Source organism: Pantherophis guttatus, chromosome 2 (genome assembly GCF_059756535.1).
Source record: "Pantherophis guttatus breed Tessera chromosome 2, ASM5975653v1, whole genome shotgun sequence".
NCBI lineage: Eukaryota > Metazoa > Chordata > Lepidosauria > Squamata > Colubridae > Pantherophis > Pantherophis guttatus.
Window position 1 is genome coordinate 219,028,200 of NC_142064.1, and position 25,184 is coordinate 219,053,383.

Consider the following 25,184-nt stretch of genomic DNA (forward strand, 5'->3'; position numbering starts at 1 on the left):
CGATGGCACCTGCTGACTATATCGGGACGCCGGCAGCCACAGCCACTCGGTCTTGGACGGGTTGAGTCTGAGCCTGTTCCTCCCCATCCAGACCCGCACGGCCTCCAGGCAGCGAGACATCACATCAAGGGCATCGTTGGGGTGGTCTGGGGTGGAGATGTACAGCTGAGTATCATCAGCGTACAGATGACACTTCACCCCAAAACCACGGATGATCTCACCCAGTGGCTTCACATAAATGTTGAACAGAAGGGGCGAGAGGACCGACCCTTGTGGCACTCCCCATGCGAGATGCCTCGAGGTCGACCTCTGCCCCCCTGCCAACACGAACTGCGAGCGGTCGGAGAGGAAGGAGGAGAACCACCGCAGAACGGTGCCCCCTATTCCTAACCCTCTTAACCGCCGCAGCATGATACCATGGTCGATGGTATCAAAAGCCGCTGAGAGATCTAATAGGACTAGGACAGAGGAGCAACCCCTGTCCCAAGCCCTCCAGAGATCATCCACCAACGCGACCAATGCCGTTTCTGTGCTGTGCCCCTGCCTGAAGCCCGACTGGCACGGGTCTAGATAGATAGCTTCATCCAGGTGCCCGGGCAGTTGTCGTGCCACCACACTCTCAACAACCTTCGCCACAAAACGAAGGTTGGAGACCGGACGGTAGTTAGCTAATTCAGCCGGGTCCAGGGAAGGCTTCTTGAGGAGGGGCCTCACCACCGCCTCTTTCAAGGCGGCGGGAAAGGCACCCTCACTCAGAGAAGCAGTTATAATCCCCTGGAGCCAGGCTCGTGTAACCTCCCGGGAGGCCAGTACCAACCAGGAGGGACACGGGTCCAATAAACATGTGGCGGCACTAATCCTACCCAGAACCCTGTCCACATCCTCGGGAGCCACAGGATCAAACTCCTCCCAGATAATATTCTCAAGGCCTGCCCCTGTCTCCTCCCCTGGACTCATCCAATCGGAGTCCAAGCCATCCCGAATCCGAGCGACTTTATCATGCAGGAATTGCACAAAATCCTCAGCGCGGCCTTGCAAGGGATCTTCCCGCACTCCCCCCCGAAGAAGGGAGTGGGTCACCCTAAACAGGGCGGCTGGGCGGTTCTCTGCAGATGCGATAAGAGCGGAAAAATGGTTAGATTTCGCCGCTTTTATCGCCACTAGGTAGGTCTTGATATAAGACCTCACCTGTGTCCGGTCGGAATCAGATTGACTAGTCCTCCAAATGCTCTCTAGGCGTCTTTTCCGACGCTTCATCTCTCTCAGCTCCTCAGAGAACCAAGGAGCCAATTGAGATCGGCATCGGGTCAGAGGCCGCAAAGGCACGACGCGGTCCAAAGCTCCGGTGGCCGCACTCTCCCAGGCGGCCACCAGCTCTTCAGTCGAGTCGTGTGCCAGAGTCTCAGGAAACGGCCCAAGCTCCGTCAGGAACCTTTCGGGGTCCATCAGGCGCCTGGGACGGAACCATTTGGTCGGTTCCGTCTCCCTGCGGCGGGGGAAAGCGGTAGGAAAGTCCAAGTGAAGGAGCGAATGATCTGTCCATGACAAGGGTTTGATGTCTAGGTCCCCTCTACCAAGATCATTCAACCACTGACCAGAGACAAAAATCAGGTCCAGAGTGTGTCCCCCTATGTGAGTCGGGCCTTGAACTAACTGGGTCAGGTCCATGGCCGTCATGGAAGCCATGAACTCCCGAGCCGCCTCTGACGCCTCACCCGCAGACGGAAGGTTGAAATCCCCCATGACAATAAGTCTGGGGGTGTCAACCGCCACCCCGGCAATGACGTCGAGTAGCTCGGGCAGGGTCGCTGCCACGTGGCAGGGAGCCAGGTACGCAGTCAGCAAACCCATCTGCACCCCACGGCCCCACTTCACAAAGAGGGACTCACATCCGGCTATCTGAGGAACAGTGGTCTCCCTCGGACAAAGACTCTCCCTAATAATCACCGCCACTCCCCCACCCCTCCCCTGGGCCCTTGGCTGATGAAATGCACAGAAACCTGGTGGGCACATTTCAACGAGGGGGACCCCCCCCTCTTGGCCCAACCAGGTCTCCGTAATACCTGCCAGGTCCGCACCCCCCTCTAAAATAAGATCACAAATGAGGGGGGCTTTATTAACAACCGACCTGGCATTACACAACATCAGCCGCGGACCCTGGGCCTGAGACTCTGCACAACCCAGGACACGAGTCGCGCATTGGGGGCCGGGGTGCGTAATTACTTGTAAACAGCGTGTGCGCACCCCCAGCACATGATATGGCCCCCTGCGCCCGTCATACCTGCCCCTCCCACTCATTGTTTCAATTACACAGCCCTTCCTATCGTCCCCCTGCTCCCCGGTTAAATTTCCTTTCACGACCCCTCTGTTGCAGCCAATCGACCCATCACCCCGCTCAGTTGCTATCTGAACCCCCCCGGGTCCACTTTTACAACCCCCTCCCTTCCTCCCGGGTCCCCTTAAAATTTTGGTTAAAAATTTAGCTAAAAAACCCCTCAACCCCCTTCTCGCACCATGCCACCTCTCGGGGTTCCAAAGCCCGTCATTAAGGTAGGCCCTCGATAGAGTGGAGGGCCAAACCTGCGAGAGGGGGGAGTCTCGCAGTGCACATAGCTCCGCCGCCGAGTACATCAAGTAAAATCAGAATGGGAAGGCAGTTTGGTAGGGTCCACAGAGTCCTAGGACAGAAGGTCTTTTTATAAGCAGCAACCCGGAATCCCCTGCTCTCTCACAGCAGCGGAAGGAGTTGGTTTATACAGTCAGCGGGAGAAAAGTTTTTCCCAGCCACCCTCTCACAGTGGTTGGCCAGATGTCCAAAGGCAAGGAATTTGATGGTATCATCCCTTCTGATAAAAGATGGTTCAAACAGCCAACTTCCCTCAGGGTCCACAAAATACTGTCCAAGTCCCCATCTGCCGGGAGTTTCGATGGAAGTAATTAATATGATTTGATTTGAAGCAGGGTACAAATAAAGCTGCCCAGTAGTTGCCCAGTAATTCCGTAGGAGGATAGATGTATACACAAGGGAGAGGAGAGGGTGAGGGGGGGGAGGAAGGCTGACTCCCAGGCCGATAACAGGGCCAGAAAGGGGGGGGAGGAGGGGGAGGAGAGGCCACCCATGGAGGCCCCATCCCAGAGCCATCCACCGGACTCTCCAACCCCAGATCTTTCCATCCCCTCGTCATTTGAGCCATATCATGCCTCCGTTGGCGACCTCCGCTTCGCCTCTCCGCCAGCATCGAATGTCCAACAACCTCCACCTCACCCTTTTTCGCAGCCATTTTTATCCAGCTAAACATCCCCTCCCAATCGCTGCGCAGCGGCTGCCATTGCCGCTGCAACTCTGCAACTCCACCGCCAGTGCCAGAACGCCCTCAGTCCACCATCGGCACCATTGGTCCTGCCACGTCGTCGCCGCTGTTCTGACAGCCGCCGACCAGCGAGCGGGGAAGAAGCCGGCATCGCTGCAGCCAATTTCCCTAATCCTCCTCACGGGGCGCCTCGCGGCGCGCCTCGCGGCGTCCTGCAGCCTCCCGCGGCGTTCTTCTTTGCCTTCCCCTCACCCAAGCATTCCGGAGGGCGAAAAAGCCCTCAACGGGTTGAGGGGAAACTCTCCCGGGCGGGGGTGGGGCTGCCGATGGTACTGACAGCCCCAGGAGACTCCGAAACCCCCAAAATGCTGCCCGTCCTGACAGCGACTCAGGCCGGCATCGCCATGTTGGATATAGCTGCTAAACCACATCAGGAAATGCAAATTGACCTTAAGCTGCATAAAGCTTCTAATTTATACCAATTTTAAATACATTTAACTTGGATTAGGTCATTACATAAATACACTTTAAAATTAGATTCGTATGCCACTACAACAGTGCAGGTATTATATATTACCAGATTAGTATAGTATCCCCCACACTAAAAGTATGATTAAGGGTTTGAATTACGGTCAAGGGAATCATGTGTGTATTTTTCACCAATTCCTCACACCAAATCTACCAATTACTAGTAGGGTTGTTATGAAACTTTTATACTGTCATATTCAATTTCAAAAGGAAAAACTTCCAAGAAAGGGCTTGTGGAAAACAATCCAAAAGAGAAAACCAAATGGATTAACTTTCTCCATTGCAAAGCTAAAATAAAAACTCAGGTACAATATACAGTGCAAAGGTAACATGCTACCCAAAATGTCACCAGCATTGCTAACAAGAATAAATGAAGTTATTAAGAAAAAGTTAAAGTTACATTCAGAAAGAAACATTTCTTAAATTACAGATAAAAATCACACAAAGATCCTTAATGTGCTGCTTTCTGTGGACCCTAAGAATTGATATTTACTTGATGGGACATAATCAACTGCAGGGCAGTTCAGGATCCTTGGTATAAAGGAGTTAAATTGACATAGTGAAAGACAAACCTTTCTGAAGAAAAATCAATATGGCTTCTGTAATAAGTCCAACCTCACTAACCTTTTAGACATCTCTGAAAATCTCAACAAACATAGTAATGACTCCAATCAGGTGACTTGTTTTCAAAAGGCTTTGGCAAATTCCTTCACCAAAAACTTACAGGCATGTTCTTTTCTAGTTAAAGAACAGTGTAGGAATAAATTGACAGTTCTCAAAATGGAAGAAAGCACATACGGATTTATACTGGGTTTTAGGTTTTTTATAGATACCTGGATTTGGTGAGGAACATAACACCAAGCTATTTAGAATGATAAAAATACAAAAGGTAGCAAAACCTTTTAAATGATCTTATTGAACTGAGCAGACATTAAAATGATGAACTGTTTAATGTAATAAATACAAAATGGCCTTATAACCCACTGAGAATCATTTTGGATTGCATTGGGACATAAATGAAATATGCTGGGTAAGAATCTCAGTTCATAGTGTCTTTATAAAAATAGATTGTGATAGATTACAATCATTACAAGCAAGGAAAATGTTAACTGGAATGAGTTTCTGTATTAAATCTAATAACAATAACAACTTAGCAATGCTTGATTAGGTACACACAGATCATATCACTATTTTACTATACACTTATTGTAAAAGTTGTTAAAAGGACAAAAAATGGAAGAGACACTTGTTTAAATTTATTTATGTTAAAACTGAACAGTTTTCTCAACAGAGAGGGAGGGATATGGCACCACACCATTCATCTCATCTCGGCACCACGCTACAGTATCATCATTTACAATGCAGCCCAGTCCCAACAGGGTTCTGCCCTTGTTTGCATTCTGATTCAGGTGACCCTGAGGACACAGATTAGCTTCTAGGTTGTTCCAACAACCCTCAGAATGTTAACGACTGTAGAGAGTATAAATCCCTTCTTTTCCCCACCAGTTAGTTGGAACGGAAGAAGCTTTTTGAATGAGAAGTGAAATGTCTTTAAAAAATATCAGAAAATCCAGTTGCCTTTAAAATAAAAACACCTTTAGAGCAGTCATGACCTGGGTGAGTGAGAACCTCCATGGACAGTTGTTTAAATGCTTTTTGATTGAAAAGAAATATTTATTCCTTAAGAAATACTTAGGTTACATATTTTTTAAAAATCACATGAACTTTTATATGCTGAATGTCTGAATGTTTCCTCAGAATTCAAAGCCTCATGACAATGCAGGAAAGTGCATCTTTGTATCTGGCATTTTTAAGATCAAGATGTTTGAAATTATAATTTATATACCACTCCATTTCCAGAGACTATGAGAGTGTTACAATACAATTATATTAAGATTAAAAACATCAATATAATTATAAACAATCAGTGCTACCAGTCATTGTGATTTTAAATTATCCCATACCTTAATTGCATACCTTAATTAAAACCATATCTTAATTCCAAATGTGAGATACAGAATTACAATTTCAATATTTGTTCCAAACACTAAGTCACAATGTATTTTTGTCATAATGTATTATATTAAGTCATAATGCCCCTTTAGAAGGTAGGTGAGAAGAAAAAAAAAATCACGCAAAAATCAATTTTGCAGTGAGATGCTATAAAACTAAAAATAACCTAAGCATGCTTAGTCATTCTTTCAATTTAAATATTAAAAAATTAGGTACTTACTTAGACATGAGTTTTGCTATTCGATGACAGTCATTCTTATCATAAAACCAGATACTGTAAATTAACACTGGAAGATATTTTAAAGAAGTGGTTATTTTTTTTTAAGAAATAAACTATTACAGAGGATTTGTGAATAAAAATGTAAAGCAGCAGCAGAATGAATAGATTGCAATTTACTTAAAATCATTATGCAAAACTAAGTACTGCTACTATGTAGTTTTCAATGTTAAGAATTAATACATAATACAGGTAGTGCTTGCTTAACAACCCAAATTGGGATTGGCAATTCCATCACCATGTGCTGCATTCACTATGACTATGACAAACTTATGACATCACTTTCTATTTGGTCCTTAAAGGAACCACCATGATTGTTAAGCAAAACATCAAATGATCGCAGTTTACAATTTTACTTCCGTGTTCTCCATTAATTCTGCTTGTTGCAGGCCAGTTGCAAAGCACCCAAATGGCAATAATATGACTGCAGGATGCTGCAATTAGTTGTAAATGTGAGGTCTGGTCACATAGTTTTTTTTTTTTGTTTTTTTTTTTACATCACTGTAATTTTGAACATTGCTAAATGAACAGTTGGTAAGCAAGGACTATCTGTACCATAATACAGGATTAATATTTATATGACATTCATTACAAGATAGAGTTGTATAAAACATTACAAGCTAAAATTATTCAATTCCACTTTTGTTGTTTTGACACAAGTTATTCAAACTTTCCCAGAAGAGTTCTGATGCTTGTTTCGTGTTAGAAATGCAGAATTAGAAAAGGGAAATTATTAATTTAAATGTAAAAAGATTAAAAACTTTTAATAAAAACAAATTTATATCATTCTAGCCCAATAAGGGCCATGCTGATGGCACATATATTTCTGACCAGAGTTCTTTGTGCATGTCAGTCCCAGGGGGCATTGCAAAAGATGGGATAGTTGTTTGAATAGTGCCACATTTGCAGTAAATATTCTTGTCCTCTGGGAGAAATCCTTACTATTCCATGTGGCCTTTAGTTCTAGCCAAACCAGTATGCAATCTAGTTCAAAATCTCCAAACCGCCCAGGCAACTCCTCAATCGGTTCTATCCCATTATGAAGATGTTTAACTTCTAACACTATTTTGATAATTCCTGAAGTATTTTAAGTTCAAGGCAGATCATTTTGAGCAAAAAAATGCTTATGGGAAAGCCAGAACAGTGTTGCAATACTTTTGGTAAAGCTGGAACAGCTGTTTCTAAACTCAGAATGGAGTATTTCAAATGCCAAATGGTTCACATTCAAAATGCTTACACACCACTTTTAACAATTATTACAACCAAGAAAAATCCCTATTCTTGAATTACAAAAAAGGCTAAAGACTGTTATCTCCAAAATGTGAGAAGTTAGTGATATATCAGAGGAAATAAACACTTGAACTGGTAAAGAATCCAAAATATAGGGCTGAAAATAAACCTATGTATGTAACTATAAATTGCTGTTTAGAAGTCAATTAACAATTTAAATGAAATTCTGTAGTTCTTCTGTAATTCTTCTCAGCCTTAAATTCTGTAATTCTTCTCACCCTTATCAGAGAGAAATTTTCAGGAAGTTTAATTGGATTTACTTCCAAGTAAACATACATAGTATTACAAAAATGAACTCTCAAACATGATTAATATCATGAACTCAGTTTTCCTAAAATTTAAAAACCGTCATTCATCCTACCTATTGTCAAAAAATAAAAAGAGGAAAAATATGAAGCATAAGTGGTAAATGAAGATGGCTAAAAAAAAATGTAGGGACTGAAGAAAAAGGATGAATGAAAGGGCAGGAAGAAAAAAAACATCACTTGGGAAGGACAGGTGACTCAGATGCAAACCAGAGGCATAAAAATATGGTGGCCAAGCCAAATATATTTTTAAAAAACCTGAAGTATACCCAATAAATAAAATAAAGCTCACCAAATATATATAATTATCACACTGCAATTTCTGGGTCATAACCCTAGTTTCAATCATTTTTTTTAGAGGAGACAAGTTCTATAAACTATATATTATTTAGTAGTCTGGTTGTCTGGGCTTTGGGACAGCAATATTATGGTATTGATCAGGGTTCCTACAGCTAGTTTCCCCCTGCATCCCAGAAAGCCTTCCATAGTGCAATGGTTCAGAAGTGGGGATTGCCATGCAATATATGAAGTCAGTGTAAGATCTGCTTAAGATCCTGAGAGTTCGTTGAAAATCCTGTAACCCATTAGGGTGCAGAAAGTTGTCTTTCTTATGCATTTGGACATATTAGCTAAATTGGGATTTTTGGATCTCATTCTGTGAGATTCTTGAGACAATGTTTCTTCATGATAATATGCTAGGGATTACTTTTAATTTATCCATGGCTATCTTTTCCTTCTTGCCAGTTTGGAGCTAATTCAGATCATTTGGGGGATATGCTTAATCTGATGTCTTGTAATTCCTGTGATGTGGAAAAAGCAATACATATCCAAGTGCAACAACTAACACCTTAGACGAGTAATGGCTAACCTTTTTGCCATCGCCTGCCAAAAGTGGGGGGAGCACAGGGGGGTCACACGCGTGAGTGCCCACACCCATAATTCTATGTGCTCCACCACCCCACATACATGCGTGTGTGCCCCCGTGCTCTCCCTGCTTTTGGCACGCGATGGCACGGTGGGCCCAGTAGGCCCGTTTTTCACTCTCCCCAGGCTCCATAGCCTTTCTAGGAGTCTGGGGAGGGCGAAAACAACCTTCCCTACCTCCCCCAGAGGCTCTCCGGAGGCCGGAAATGGCCCATTTCCCAACTTCCAGTGGGCCCAGAAGACCCAAAAATCAGCTGGCCAACGCGCACATGTGCGCTGGAGCTGAGCTCGCGAGCCCACCGATATGGCTCTGCGTGCCACCTGTGGCACACGTGCCATAGGTTCGCCATCAAGGCCTTACTCTATCTCTTTCTAGGACTGTAGAAATAATGGTCTACAACAGGAGTCACCAACATTTCGGACCTCAGGGACCACTAAATTCATAATTTTAAATCCTGCATACCACTAATATGATCTGCCTGATGACTGGCTGGGTGGGTGTGGCCAACTCGATGTCACTCATGATGACTCTCTGCAGCAACACAACCATTCATTGCATGTATCCGGCCCAGGGGCCGTAGTTTGAGGACCCCTGATTTAGTGCAATATAAAAAATGCAAATAATTTTTCTGTGGACCACCAAAATTTTCTCATGGACCACCAGTGGTCCATGGACCACCGGTTGGTAACTGCTGGTCTACAAAGATGAAAATGTGTTGGTAAATCCACCACCTGGAAGAGATGCAACTTTAATATGTGAAGCCACCTATTCAAGAACACCTAATAGAAGAGCTCATTTGGCTCAGCTCTAAGAAGACTAGAACTATCCAACTTCAATCAGAAGCTGAACAAAGGCTAATCTGGAGCTTTTAGAATCCCTGTGAGTTTTAGTAGGATTTTGCTAACCAATGGCATGAGCGGACAATAAAAAAAAACCCTTTGGTCTGATTTTTGGCCACCAGAACCGTAATATTTTTGCTCCCTTACTAATATTTTTTTTATGAAGCAAAATAAATGTACTATACGGGAAGGCAAACATATCAAAATATGGAACCCTAAATTCTCTAGATGCCATTTCAAGCATTTCAGTATGAAGAATAATTAATCTAGAGGTATAAGCATGATGAAAAAAAAAACACAGTGTGTCTAAAGTGGATATCAAAGCCAAGAGCTAATGGGTTTGTCCTAAACAAAGCTATCGAAGAAAGAAGAGAGATAAATACTTTGCAATAGATTGCAGTGACGGCTGCTGACACATTAGCTCAGTGCATCACACGACTGTACATATTTGACTGCTCTCAATTTAAACTCCATTATAAAAATCCTAATGCAATTCCATTGTTTCTGTCCATAGAAATAGCAAAACAGTCCCACTTCTTATCTTGGCTGAAAATGCTTAAGATAGCTACCAATTCATTCGTCTTCTGCAATGAAACACATGATGTCCTACCAACATTGCCAATCTCCTGATAACTTTATTGTCATTTTTTTTTACTGTGAGCACACTGGCCCACATTAAAAATGAAATTCTGTTGCCTGCTCTCAAGAGAAAGTATGTATCTACCCAAACACACACACACACACACTCATTAATCACAGTAGCGGCAAGTTTGAATATGTAGTGGAAAGAAGAAAATTCAGAGTTCACGAGGTTGAAGTACTCCCTCAGTGTGTTACTAAAAGAGGTACTACCATATATGAGGTATGTGCTATTTACCTGCTGCATAACAATACTTTCAAATCAAATCCTTATTAGAGTCATAGACTAGCATAAGGATAAAGGGGTACAAACAATTGGTAATTTAAAAAACACTAAAAGATATAAAAGTATAAGATACATCCAAGTCTAATTTTTAAAAAGTTAAAATATTTAAAAACTGTAAAAATCAAGAGTAAAAAAATCTAAAAGGAAGGATAGAAATATTGAGCAGATGTAGGAAAGGGAACATAAAAGTTAGCATATGGCAAATTAAATCTGTCACACAAAAACACACTTGAATAATGAACTAACTGCTCAATAAGATTAGTTTATGGCACAGGTCATCTTCTGACAGATTTTAAACACTGCTGTGCAGAACTTGGCAATATTATATGTTGTAGCAGGATTAGTATCTGCAAGCAGCAGGGAGGTATAGAATTGTCTTGTGCACCCTGGGTTTTTGTGCAGTAATAAAACTGCATACAACTACCGTAGTTGTCTCTGTAATACAGGCACTGGAGGAGTACATACTCTGTTGTTCTTATATATCCAAAGTCATAGGGGCATTCTCTCTCTGGGTAGGGAATTTTCCTGTTGGCCTTCAAGGACAGCTGAGGGAAAGAAATTACATTGAGCCAGAGTAAAGGCTTTCCCATTATAACACTTTCAAAGCTCTTTAAATTTTCTTTGTATTTTCCTCAGCTAATTGCATCCACTCAACCCAAATTGAATGTTAACTTGTTCTCATTGTATGTTGGTTGCCACCTTTAAAGCGCTCCATGGCATAGGACCTGGGTACTTATGAGACCGCCTTCTGCCTCCGATAGCCTCCCATCGACCAGTAGGCTTCCACAGACAGGGTCTCCTCAGGGTGCCGTCGGTTAGACAGTGTCGACTGGCAACCCCCAGGGGGAGAGCCTTCTCTGTGGGGGCACCTGCCCTCTGGAACGAGCTGCCCCTGGAGATTCGTCGGATTCCCAACCTTCGTACCTTTCGCCGCACCCTTAAAACACTATTATTCCATCAAGCAGGGCTGGCCTAAAATATTATTTTAATGGGTTATTTTATTTTAGATTGTTGGCCAAACTATTTAATATTTTAAAATTGTTTTTAACTTTTATATTGTTGGTTTTTATCTTGGCTGTACACCGCCCTGAGTCCTTCGGGAGAAGGGCGGTATAAAAATTTAATAAATAATAATAATAAAATAATAATCTTAGGCATGAAAAACCAGACATGCGCATGTAAGTTCAAATTAGCTACTTTATTGTTCTAAGCCTATTGCACAGGAATCTCCCCAGACTGGCAGTTTTTGCTTGGGAAAGACTAAAAAAGGCTCAAAAACATTAGGGGAACGGGGGTGGGGGGAATTAGACCTTGTCCTCTTGTGTTAGACTAGTGATGAGTTCAGACTAATTCCCGCTTGAGTCCTCCTCCCAACTGGGACAGTCACTCTCCAAGATCATGTCACACATAAACATTAAAATCCTGATTCAATATACCTTTTGGAAGAAAGGCGTTTCATAAATATAAATGTTTGTTAAACATTAATGTCATTGCATAAATTTGCAATACCACAATAACTGTAATTACATAGATTACATCAATTGTTTGGGCAGATTTCATACTTGGTGGCATTTGTGAAGTCGAACTTTGTGCAACTAAATCCAAAATCCTTTAAATAAAGGGTGTTAAACTGAGATTTTACTGCACTTAAAATAGGAGAAATTTTCTAAACTTCTACAAGTGGTATTTCCTAAATAATATATTCAAGGGCATACTTACAGTTGGCATTTCTATAAAGAAGAAAAGGTTCATGAAGTTGAAACTCCAAGTCTTTGTTTACGGGCTCAACCAAGTTGTGCATGTTCAATCGATTTACAATCGTAAAACCATGGTAAGGTGAAGCAGACCTATTATTTCAAGGGAAACAAACTATGGATAAACTGATCTGCAAAAGCAAAAGAAAGCTTGACAGCAGCAGCGTTCTCAAAGTGCCACTGAAGAGTAAGTTGAAAAATGAAGAAAAGACAGAGAGCAAGATAATTAGCAATACTCTGCATTAGCATAATCCTTGAGACTTTCTGCAAGAGACTATGGAGTGCTTTGTGCAAACAGAAGCACAGTTTCAAAGATTCTATACCAAATTTTAAAAGTGCCTATTGCCAAACAGAATCACCATTCAGAGACACAGCATCTCTGGATTCATTTCAACACATTATGCAAACCATAGCACTGATTAAGAATAATGCAATATTGTTTAATTGCCCTAGTAAATACAATATTATATCAGCAAAAGACAAATGTCACAGACTGTTCTACTATACTGTTAATCCAATTATTCCTGAAAGTTATTTCATTACCTTTTATACACAAATAAGGTACCTTCTATGTCAGTCTTCTCCTATAACAAAGAGAAACAATAACAACAAATTAATTCAAGCAGGTCATTTGATGCATTCCTAAGTTTCATTAAATAAGAAATTATAACTATGACATAATGAATGAGATTGATTTAATTCAATAGTAGAGGATGTTATACCTCAGTCTGAGATTCACACTGATAACAATTCATTAATAACTTCACTAGAAATAATTTCAAAAATATTGACTGCATAATAGTAGACTTGGAAAATATATCATTAAAAAGTTTATAATTACAGTCTTCAAATTAATGATATAGTCATAGATTTTGTAATAGTAAAACTTAAAAAAAATAAACATCATCATTTATTGGTCTAGAAACTTCTTCAACATATTAGTAAAAGAAAGTGAGTTAATTTTTAATATTAATCATACCACTAACAGAAAGTTAAATATGTAAGACATTTTTGCTTTTTTCCAGGTAGTCACCATAAAATGCTAACACTTATGGATTACAAATTTAAAGAAATTTCTATCACACAATGTTGTATCACAGAGCATTACATTTTCATACTAAAATCTGGCACATGAAAAAGAATATATGCTTTCAACATCAAGACTTCAGTTCATATGTGAGTGACCACACTATATTGTTCAAATTTTATTCACTTCAGGGACAAAGTGTACAGGTAGAAATGGTGAACATACAAAAATTAAAAAGTCAAGGGTCTGAAAAATATAGGTGTAGAACAAAGAGTCCATCAACAATATTTTATTGTTTGTACGGTAGATGATTTTCTGCTTGTTATGAGCATCAAAGGCAACTTTCAAAGAAAGCAATGATTCTATCAACTGACAATCAGTTTCTGGTGATGATGTCAACATAGTTTGTTTATTTTCTTGGCAAAAAAACCAGTATGGAAGACATTGCCGTTGTGTACTGCCATTCTTTTTTTTAAATTTGATTTCTTATTCTAACCTATATGTCCTACTTGTCTCCCATTTAAGTACTAAATGGATTTCATCTTGGTTACCTCTTCTGAGACTGGGCTAGCCAAAGTTTGCTAGACAGCATTCAAATTGAAATTAGTCAGCAACAAAATTGAAGAACAAGAATCTCTAAGCATCCAGAACAAAAATGTTTCCAATATTACAGTAAAAGTTCTTGATTTCCAACATCAAGAAGTTACAGTACAAAAACATCTGTTGATAATCCTTCAAATAATCTTTAGTCCCAGATCAGTTTTAATGAGGCTATTCTTGTTCAAACAAGAAAGTCTTGATAAACATAACATATAGATTCTAATGGCATAATTTAAAATAATTGGGAACTAGACTGCATACAGATTTGATAAATACAATTGTTCTATTCTTTTCTTTTTAAAAATAAAATCATATTTATATATTGACATTATTTCCATGTAAACATACTTTATTCAGAGCAGCAGTACAAAGAAGGAAACAATTAAACCTACAACATTTAAGTTTGCCAAACAAACTACACCAAATTGATTTACAACACTATCAATGAGGAGACTTTAATATATTACTTTTCAATAATTTTGGCAAATAATTTTGATTTTGAGGACTCCATGTCTTGGAAGACCCCTTAGGAATCCTGAAACTACATTTTAAGAAACACTACTCTAGAGGAATAAGAAAAGGTTAGCTAAGAATTACACTAAATTTAATTTATTTTTCAGTGTACGCTATTTAAATTCAATGTACAGGTAGTCCTCAAACTTACAACAGTTCATTTAATGACAGTTCAAAGTTACAACGGCACCGAAAAAGTGAGTTATGACATTTTTCACTCTTACAACCGTTGCAGCATCCTCATGGTCATCTGATGAAAATTCAGATGCTTGGCAACTGGCTCACATTTATAAAGGTTGCAATGTCCCAGTGTCACATGATCACCTTTTGCGAATGTCCGACAAACAAAGTCAATGGGGAAGCCAGATTCATTTAACAAATGTGTCACTAATTTAACAACTGCAGTGATTCACTTAATAACTATGGCAGGAAAAGTCATAAAATGGAACAAAATGCAACAAATGTCTCACTTAGCAACAAAAATTTTGTGCTCAATTGTGGTCGTAAATTGAGGACTACCTGTATTACTTTTTCAGCATGTGCTATATTTGAGCTCAATTTATTCCTTTTTTAGCATGTGTTATTTAAGTTTAATTTCTTTCTCTAGTGTTTAGTTTCTCTATGCAAACTCAATTACTGTTTGCTTTATGTCATTGAGTATTTCTTTCAAGTAGAAATTATTCAAATTAGGAACAAAACAGTATAATCTTTTGGTGTGTCAGACACACCTGATTCCCCCCCCCCTTTATATCTTCTAAATTATTTGTAATTGGAAAGCTCTATATCACGGCTGTCAAACTCGCGTCTTGGATGTGTCACAAGCTGGCCACGTCCACGCACAGTTTAGCGAAGGAGGGAAAGCCCCAATATGTCACGTGATGCCGTGACGACGCAAGTTTGACACTCCTGCTCTATATTATACTCTTTTCCACATAAATATATTTAAAGTTTTTAAAAAGATTTCTTATATTACCTGTTTCTTTTTAAATTACATTTTATTTTATTTTTATTTACCTCATAAGAGATTGGTTCATCTTCCTACAAAGGGATGGGGAAGGAAGTGGTTTCACCAGCTATGTATCTCAGTGCTATGGGGCACTATACAATTTATTTCATTCCGTGCCCCATTTAATTTCCCACAAAACAAAATCAAATTGTAGGGACACAACAAAACACGATTACAGAGAGAACATAGGTGAAGTGCTTCCCTGAAAAATAGGTGGTGGCAACAGTATTACCAAACTACTGTACTAAGTCAGGGAGAGTAGTTAGGAGGTATAGTTCCCAGGAGCTTTCTGAGAGAGGTTTATCAACTTTTTACCCTATATAGAGCAATATCAGGTAGACCAGATTAAGAAACCTATACCATATCGGTCAGGACTCCTTTTATCGTAAAGTAGCAGAATCTTGCAAATCTCGATATGTTTCCTCCAGCTTCCTCACTTTATCTTTGTGCAATCTAGGAAGAGTTCTAGAAAAATCTAGGATGTTTACTCAAATTAGTTTCTTGGAATGGGCTCAATCCCCACTTGTGTTAGTAGACAGAGGCTCTTCCTCCTGTCCTTCAAAGCAATTCCCTACACCCTCTACAGCTTTGCTACTACATGTTCAAAATATCCTCAACTATCTGAAGGGAAAAGTCCTAAAGTTGCTATAGTTAGGATTTATGAATGGAATAGTGTACAAAAGGTTCAATGCCACATCCAGTTTTCATGCCCATCAAAGATTAAATATTTTATTTCATGTTTGAATATGGCATTAACCAACATTTCACAATTCCATACCTGCAAGAACTAATGCAATTTTTAATGCAAGAATATGATTCCTGCTAGGACAGGGAAGGAAAGAAAAAAAAAAAAAAAAACCACCACAACATACAGTAAGTTGCCAAGACTCATTTTACATTTGAGGTATTTTTAACGTTTCTGTACACCATAAGCAGACGGAGTACATATCAGAATACAACATTTTTAGTAGCCACAGTATTGCACAGAGCTGTTCTTAAATTCTGAAAGATTTTTCATATTTAGCATCCATACTGAATTTCCATACAGATTGAATAATCCATAGATCGAAAGCACCCGAAGGTGCTTTTTTTTTTTTTTTCTTCAAGAGGCAACTGGACTTTCTGGTTTTTCTTTGAAGACGTTTTGCTTCTCATCCAAGAAGCTTCTTCAGCTCTGACTGGATGGTAGAATCTTTCCATTCCATTCAGCTCAGTCAGAGCTGAAGAAGCTTCTTCTTGGATGAGAAGTGAAACCTCTTCAAAGAAAAACCAGAAAGTCCAGTTGCCTTTTGAAGAAAAAAAAAAACCACTTTTGGGTCAACCATGACCTGGACGACCACACAGGTCGAGAGCCCAGGAGCAGCCATTTCGTTTATCTGCGAAACAGGCCAACTACATAACCATCACTTCTGAGGGGAATTGCTGTTAGTGGTTAGCTACCACCGCAGCTCAGCTTTAACCTCATTTTAACCCGTGGAGTACCTGAAAAGCAGCGGAGGGCTGATACGCAGGACCCCAAATTACTTGAGCGCTGAGAACCACCGTATTGCGAGGAAGGGGCGGAACGACCAACGGCGACCAGTTGCCTCGAGAAAGTGGGTGTGTTTCGGAGCTCTCCCCTTGAGGAGCGGCTCCGCGCCGCAGAGGGACGGGGCTAGAAAGAGTCGCCCTCCTTTCCTTCCACCAACCCAGCAAGAGGCTCGCTCCGTCGAGGGAGGGCAAGAAACCGGAGGCGCCCCAACAACCGTTAAGGCGCGCCGTGGGAAGCGGTGTCGGGAGCCACGCAATCCTCGAGACCCTCCGCCCCGCTCGGCCTGGAGGCCACTGACTCACCCATTCGTTGGCCTTTGGACTGAAGCGATAAAGGGCCACCTGGCCGGTCACGTCGGCGATGCTGGTGATGTAGGGGTCGTGCTGCTTTAAGGCCGCCAGGCTCATCTCTTGCCCCGCTTTATTTAGAGACTCCATCTTGGATCCGGGATCTCGGCAACAGCGGAGAAAGGAAGGAAGAGAAAAAGAACAGGGGAGCGGAAACCGCGGGGAGCGCAGTGATATTCCGCTCTGCGTGCAACCTTCCTCCTCCGCCGGCCGGGAATTTGTACCCTGGACTTTCCGTTCCGTCCTTGAGGGGGAGGGGCTTGGGGCGTCAGAGAAGTCTCCGCCGTTTTTTTGTTTGTTTGTTGGTTTCTCGTTTTTTTCGTTCTCGATCTTTTCTCCGCAATAAATTCGAATGGACGTTTAAAAAAAAAAAACATTTGGAAGACTGTTTACTTGTTACTGGTTAGTTTATAACCAGAACACGTTCTGAACTTCGGTCTGAAGAAGAGTTGAAGAAGCTTCTTGGATGAGAAGCGAAAGTCTTCAAAGAAAAACAAAGTCCAGCTGCCTCTTGAAAAAAAAAGCACCTTTGTGGGACAACCATGATCTGGATCAGGGGTCTCCAACCTTGGCAACTTTAAGACTTGTGGACTTCAACTTGTTGGAGTCCACAAGTCATAAAGTTGCCAAGGTTGGAGACTCCTGACCTGGATGACTGAGAATCTCCATAGACATCTGATGCTGCAGTTAAAGATACTGCCACCTTATCTTCAAAAGTCGATTTTTAATTCGACTTTTAATCTTAAATTTAATAAATTCAACTTTTAATTCTTAAGATAGTTTTAATATAGTTTGTTTTTAACACGAGTGCTGCTTTGTTGGTTACAAATATTTAAAAGGAAGATGGAAATAAGTACAATATTCAGTATAAATTAGAAAAGCTTACAAGTACAGAGCAGCAATGGATCTTAATGAGCAATTAATATTTTGGAAGTGGCAACCAAATGCTTTTAATAGGCAATGATAAGAGAAAAAGAAGATATTAGACATTCCAGTGCGGTAAGTTATTAAGACACTCCAGTGCGATAAGTTTTTAAGACATTCTCTGACTTAATTTATTGCTCCTCTCAAAAGGGATTATATTCTTCAGTTTTTAACTTATATCTGATTAGAAGTCTAAGTGTGATTTTACAAATTTATCTAAATTGGAGTGGGATGGTACTTTTATTACTTGGCAACCTTCTACAGATATACCAAGGAAGACTTAAAAAGCTAACATTCTGAACACCAGTAGAAATGTGCAAATTGTCTGAAGTCAGTTGTTACCTTGGAAGGTGTCAGTTTGCCGTCAGAACATGTCCAGATCTCAGAGCAAGTCATTCTGAAAGTGTTGTACTGGAAATGAAAGACAGTACATTTGCTACTGAAGTTGAAAAATGAAATGAGTTAATAAACTGTCATTTGGTTTTGTTAATATATTTTTTTCCTTCCTATAAATTGTAGTAGAAAACTTGTCCTTCCTTCTTTCCTCTCCATTTCAATGGTTTATATTTTTATATATGCTGTAGAAATACATAGACAACAGCTAAAATTTCCACTAAGATTGGGGAAGGCTGGATGTTATCTACTCTAGCATTCCCCAAGTGTGTCATTATTGGAATTCTGACATGAAGTTCCAACATTTCTAGAAGCATCAAGTAGTAAAAGGCTGCCATAACTTATTATGTATTTAAAACATTTCAGAATCATTGATTCCATAAAATTGGGTAAAGGAACAAAGAAGTTGGTTTCCTGACCCTGATAATACAATGGATCCAGCGATATCCTGTTTAGTCTGGTGTAATGTCAATATTGCTTAGTCAGCGTTTAAGACATTTCTAGGTACTAAATTTAGAAGGACTACAAACTACATAAAAACTGGGTTCGTATAGTACACTGAACTATATATTTTTTAACTATGACTTATAGAATAAGACATAATGATGGAGTTAATCCAACATGCTGGCCCCAAAGTAATACATTATATTTTGTAATAGTATGATGTACAAATGTAGCAACAACAGGAACCTGATTTATACAGAATAAAACTAATTTCTTGGTCAGCATAGAGTCATCCCGATGTTCATCTATCTGGACATGGACATTTTGTTTATATGAAATGTCCTCAGCATGTTACATGTTTCTTTTTCTTCCCACAGTTGATGAAGCTTTGTTCCAGTTTGAAGTAGTATTTTCCCTCTTCTCAGCCCAGTTTTTCTTAGGGATACAATCAGAGGTGGGTTTCATCAGGTTCTGACCAGTTCTGGAGAACCAGTAGCGGAAATTTTGAGTAGTAAAAATTCTGATTGGCCCCGCCCCCATCTAGTCTCTGCTTCCCAAGTCCCAGCTGAAGGAAATGGGGATTTTGCAATCACCTTCCCCTGGAGTGGGGTGGGAATGGAGATTTTTCAGTATCCTTCCCCTGGAGTGGGGTGGGAATGGAGATTTTACAGTCTCCTTCCCTTGCCATGCCCACCAAGCCATGCCATGCTACGCCCACCAAGCCACGCCCACAGAACCGGTAGTAAAAAGTTTTAAAACCCACCACTGGATACAATCTAGCATGCTTCATTAAGTTTTGGTTGATGACCAAATCGTTAGGAGCTGGCATGTGCCTGCCACTAATGGCCATTTTCATTTACTTGCTGGGCACTGTCCTCTACGATATATTGCCTTCAGTTCTTTTTTTCTTTCTAAAAAGCACATATAACTTATTTTAAAAATAGGGAAGGATTGTAAAAATTATCTGACATCTTTTTTTTTAAATTGTGGAGACAAAGATTTTGACAGATGGTGTAAGGACTTGCCTCTCTTTGATACAGATAAGAGGTACTACCAACAATAATTCATCCAGTACAAACAGTTTTATGAAACAATGTCACACCCCTGATAATATTAGACTGTAGGTAGATATTTAGGATTGTATGCCGACAATACTGAAACAGCATTGATGGCTTCATTACATGTGGAAAAAGTATGAACTCATCAAGAGTAGTTACTGATTGCTTCCTCCTACTTCACCCCACGCTTCTCTATATCTGTCATTCCAGCTGACCAATCACAGGCACAAAGAGGGGTACAAGATGAAGCTGAAAAAGTTCACTAGATGCTTCTCATAACATTTCCTCTGTGTTTGTGATCTGCCAGCTCTCTTTGAACATGAGTCTAGCACTCGCTTTGAAAGAAAGAAAAAGATGATCTGTGCTCAAAAAAGCTAGCTTTGTCAATAAGCCAAAATAATTTATGGCATTTATCCTAGCATATTTTTCTGCTATTTGAAGGACTGCTGTATTGCACTTTTATATAGCTGTCTGGCTGTATTCACAGAGTTTTCTGCCCTTCCAGTATACAGAATACTGAACCTAGGGCTTTTGTGCACAACGTATACTGTATCTTTGGTAGGAATAACAGATCTGGGTGCAAAAATCTGGAGACCACTAGATGGCAGCAAAGAAAAACAGAAATCTCTCTACTGCCTGGTAGTATTAAACAAACCCACACTTCTATTTTCATCTACAGGCAAGGAAGAAATGTAACTTATCATAAACTGTTAGTTTCACTTTTTTCTTGATCCATATACTGTACAGACTGACAGCATCATTTTTTCAAACCAGCAGTAACAAGAACATTGGTTAGATATTAGATGCATACCTCTCTAGCTTCTCTGGAGTTTAAATGGCTAGAGAGTTGAAGAAATTGCAGATACTGAGCTAACAGCAAAACGTCTGAAATGAAAAAGAAGTAGAATCAGAGTTGCAAACACTCCCACGTTCACAAAAATACAGTGGCTGAAAGAAAGTGTAAGATTTTTTAGAAAGATCACCAGAGATGGGAAATTTAAATGCAGCACACAAATGGAATCCTCAACATTCTATGTGGCACCAAGATTCCTACTCTAGGCCTGGACTGTATCAACAGAGGAAGGCGTCAAGAGCAAAAAATAGTTTATTTTGGTCACTGCCAAGTCTTACATAACATAAAACAATAAAATAAAATATGATAATAAAATTGAATAAAAAATAAATTGAATGCAGCCAACGTAAGTAAAACTTTCTTGAACATCAAGCTAAGGGTTTAGTCAAAACACCTTTCTTATAACTAGAAACAGATAAAAAAAGTTCAGTTATTGTTATTACTAAACTTGGAATAGGTTTAATCAAGACAAACTGTTCTTAGTGAAGTCATGTTGAATCTAATCAAAACTTGGCAACATTATTAGAGTGCATCACTCTGGTCAGCTAAAAGATAATTGAAATAAAAAGAGTCTGTGCAGCTTGATGCTGATTTAATGGTGGTGTGATAAATTTGTGTTGCAAATCTTGGCAGGATTGACAGTAGAGAAGATAGTGAACTGTTGCTTCAATGACTCCTGATTTAAAGTGACAAAGTCATTCATTTTATGTGATTCTCCAGAATCTCCCTTTCAGAACTTCAATTTGCAGGCCATTGCAGTAAGAGCATAGTAACAAAAGCAAGGGAAGCTATAATTCTTCTCTGTTCTATTTTGGTCAGATCATATCTAGAATGATGTTTCCACCTCTGGCTAATGCATTTTAAGAAGGATGCTGATAAACTAGAGAATATCCAGAAGAAAGGAATCAAGGTCAGGAAGGGAAAAATGTATAAAGAACAGTTGGAGACTAGATACTGGTATTTAACTGGGGAAGAAAAGATTCCACAAAAACATGATAGATGTTTTCAAGTATCTGAAGATCTCTAATGCAAGAGACAGGGCAAAATTACAAGGAATTAAATTTCAGTTAGATAGAAATCAGGAAGTCCTAATGGTAAGAACTGTTCAGCAATGGAACAGACTGAAAACAGGAAGTGGAAAATACTCAAAAATATAATGTAGTCATTAAATGGGCTTTTTAAACAGCAAATTTCTCCTGCCAAAAGCCCAGAAGGATATAGTCAAACAAAAATGAGAATATTGGTCCCATGCATGTGTGGCATACTTTAAATGCTTTGAATCATTTTGTCACCTAATCTTTGAAATGTTGAATGTAACCTTCAGCTCCCAAAAGATTGCCAACTGCTTACACTCTAATCAAATCTTTAAGTAGAAACAAACAAATGAGGAAATGTGAAGAATGCCATCTTGCTTTCTATTCACACTTGGAGATCTCTTTCAGCCTCTGTCAGCAATGAAACTCTGTCTTTTGTTTGTTTCTGTTCTGGTTGTCAATGTTTTACTTGCTCAAAGCAAAAGTGACACAAGCTTATTGTAGTAAGGGTTGTCACCAAAAACAAACTTATCTGCAAGTATGAATCCAGAACTACCACTGCAGAAGTGGTATTCAGCAGGTTGTGACCAGTTCTGGAGAATGGTAGTGAAAATTTTGAGTAGTTCGGAGAACCGGTAAATACCACCTCTGACTGGCACTGTCCCCATCTATCTCTGCCTCCTGAGTCCCAGCTGATCGGGAGGAAATGGGGATTTTGCAGTAACCTTCCCCTGGAGTGGGGAGAGAATGGAGATTTTATAGTATCCTTCCCCTGCCATGCCCACCAAGCCACGCCCAGTAAATTTTTTTGAATCCCACCACTGTATCACTCCTCTGCTTTCCTTCTTTCACAAATTTTATTTTGTCTGTACCCTATGCAAAAGTCACAAGCAGAATCTTTTGAGATAGAAAAAATTCGTTATGCACTACCCAATTTTCAGTATTTCTATGTGGAATGTATGTGTGCAACATGAATCACTGGAATAATCAGCATCCCTAACCTAACCTAACCTAACCTAACCCAACCCAACCCAACCCAACCCAACTTAATCGAACCTAATCTAACCTAACCTAACCTAACCCAACCTAACCTTACTATATCATTTAAAGAGCTATTACTCTCCACAGACCTAGAACCTTAGTGGCTCAGCATCCTGTTCTTCATTTACTGGTGATTTCTTGTTTCCAACTTCTTAGTGTGATTTCTTGTATCAAAATAAAAATAATGGAAGTTTAGACTTGCGTTTGCTGGGTGTAGTCCTGAAATAAAGTTCATACTGAAGATCTGAGAAGACAAAGGTTGGTATGTCCTCTTTGTGAGCATGTCATACCAAAGGTTCGTATGTCCTCTTTGTATAAAGTACTTCCTGCTAACAACAAGTCCTCTTTCAGCACAACTTTCACTAGTAATGTTCCTTACACTACTAATGTATATCAAGACTTTATGCCAGGATGATTTGTTTTATGGATTCCTTGGCAGGGATAATCTTTTGCTGGCGCATTGCTATTGATTGCAAATATATTTGCTTCTTATCTGAAATATTTTTACACCATCTATACCAACACAGATTATACAACAGAGTTTAAAAGTCTAACATCCTTTCTTCTATGGTGGCAGTGTAGCCATACAAGTGGATTTTCACATTTTACTTAAAAATCCATTTTGCACTGAGTGGAAATAGGAGTGTTTTAACTTACACTCTGTTTTGCCAGCTTTATGCTATTTTAAGAAGTGAGAGCAATGTCTAGATTCCAACGCTGAGAACATTTCCACTTGCAGTATTTTGCACTGCTTCAAGATGAACCAGGGCCCTGATTGATCTCACAGTGAGAGTTGTTTGGGGACACTGAGCCCATTTATTTCTGACTCTGATATATTGTAAAGTTTGGCAAAACTAATATTTCTTTTGAATTTTATGGTTTTTATTAGTTTCTGGATTCAAATCAGCCATTATTCTCTACAGACATAACCATGGCAGTTCAACATCCTGTTTTTTAATACATGTTGATTTCTAGTTTCTTACTTCCTTAATACCGTCGTCTTAAATAGTACACGTCATGGAAAGTGCTATTGGAAAAAGCACCTGGTTCTAAAATTGGCAACATGCTTTCTTTTACCTTTGCAACATATAGGTACTTTTAAATGTAAGTGAGGAATGGTAGGAAGCCTTTGGATGTTTTTGATTGTCCTTCCTGCAAATAAGTGGAAACTTAATAAAGCCAGAAAGTTCTTTGAAACACCTTGAACCTTTTGTCTATTCCTTTGGAATGTAAAGGGAACAAATAAGTTCAGCCACTGAACAGCCAACAGGAGTGGCTATTTTCGGGTTTATTCTATTCATGATGAGACTACTAAGTTTCAGAGCAAAAACATTTTCCCAGATGCTCAATGTTTTCCAGGTGAACATCTACAAAAAGTTAAATCAGTGAAAAACATCCTATCCAAATTTTTCAATCCCTTTTTTTTCCTTGCTACTATATTCACTCAACTTGAAGCTGAATTGATGAAGAACTGTATTTGTCAATTTAATTATTGGCTTCAACTAAAATTTACTAGGGGTGGTTTTGTAATAGTGATAGCATTTAGACTTATCTACCACCCAGGGATGGGTTCTACTTACCTTTACTACCGGTTCACAACAGGACCGCGCGCGCTTTGCTCGTGTGCACGCACGCTATTCTGCGCATGCGCAGAAGCATTTTGATGACGTCAGGGTCAGTGGGCAGAGCCTCCCACCAGTTTTATTACTGGTTCTATAGAACCGGTGTGAACTGGGGGCAACCCACCACTGATCCCATCCCATAGTGTTTTTACAGCACTCTCTGGGTGGGTAGTTTATAATGTTGAAACATTATTTACATATTGTTCTCTGGATCCTCATTTTAGTGACCTTGGAAAGATGGAAGACTGAGGCAACCTCAGCCCCATCAGGATCGAACTCCAGACTGTGGATAAAGTTAGCATGCAATGTTGCACTTTAACCACTTTACCACCAGGGCTCCTAATTTATCTGCTTTGATTCTTCCTGATTATTTCTATTTGACCTGGAAGATGCTGTTCCAAAAGGATGCTTACTTAAGTGATTTTTCAAGCCAATTTTGAGAGTGCTGGGGTTCAATAGGGCTAAAACTGAAATTTTAAAAACATACCCTAGGTAAAGTAAAGCCTTCCAGAAGAATCAATGAACCGGTAGCCTTTGCAGGTTGGGAATTAATAGCAACCTGCTCCCTGGTAAAGTATCTAATATTGTATGTTTAAAGCCACTACAGAGCTTTCTTCCTAGTTT

The 25,184-nt window shown here is 39.9% G+C and overlaps 1 protein-coding gene across 1 annotated transcript in view; it reads right to left on the reverse strand.

Annotated features, from left to right (window-relative positions):
- The window catches only part of DCP1A (decapping mRNA 1A), a 39,707-nt gene extending 22,312 nt beyond the window's left edge, over positions 1-17,395 (reverse strand). Inside the window, exons 1-4 of the mRNA XM_034437241.3 lie at positions 17,147-17,395; positions 12,711-12,751; positions 12,133-12,260; positions 6,073-6,139 (exon numbers count right to left, since the gene is read on the reverse strand). Of these exons, the coding sequence (XP_034293132.2) occupies positions 6,073-6,139; positions 12,133-12,260; positions 12,711-12,751; positions 17,147-17,281 (371 nt within the window). The 5' untranslated portion in view covers positions 17,282-17,395. The remainder of the gene's footprint in view (positions 1-6,072; positions 6,140-12,132; positions 12,261-12,710; positions 12,752-17,146) is intronic.
- Positions 17,396-25,184: the final 7,789 nt, after the last annotated feature.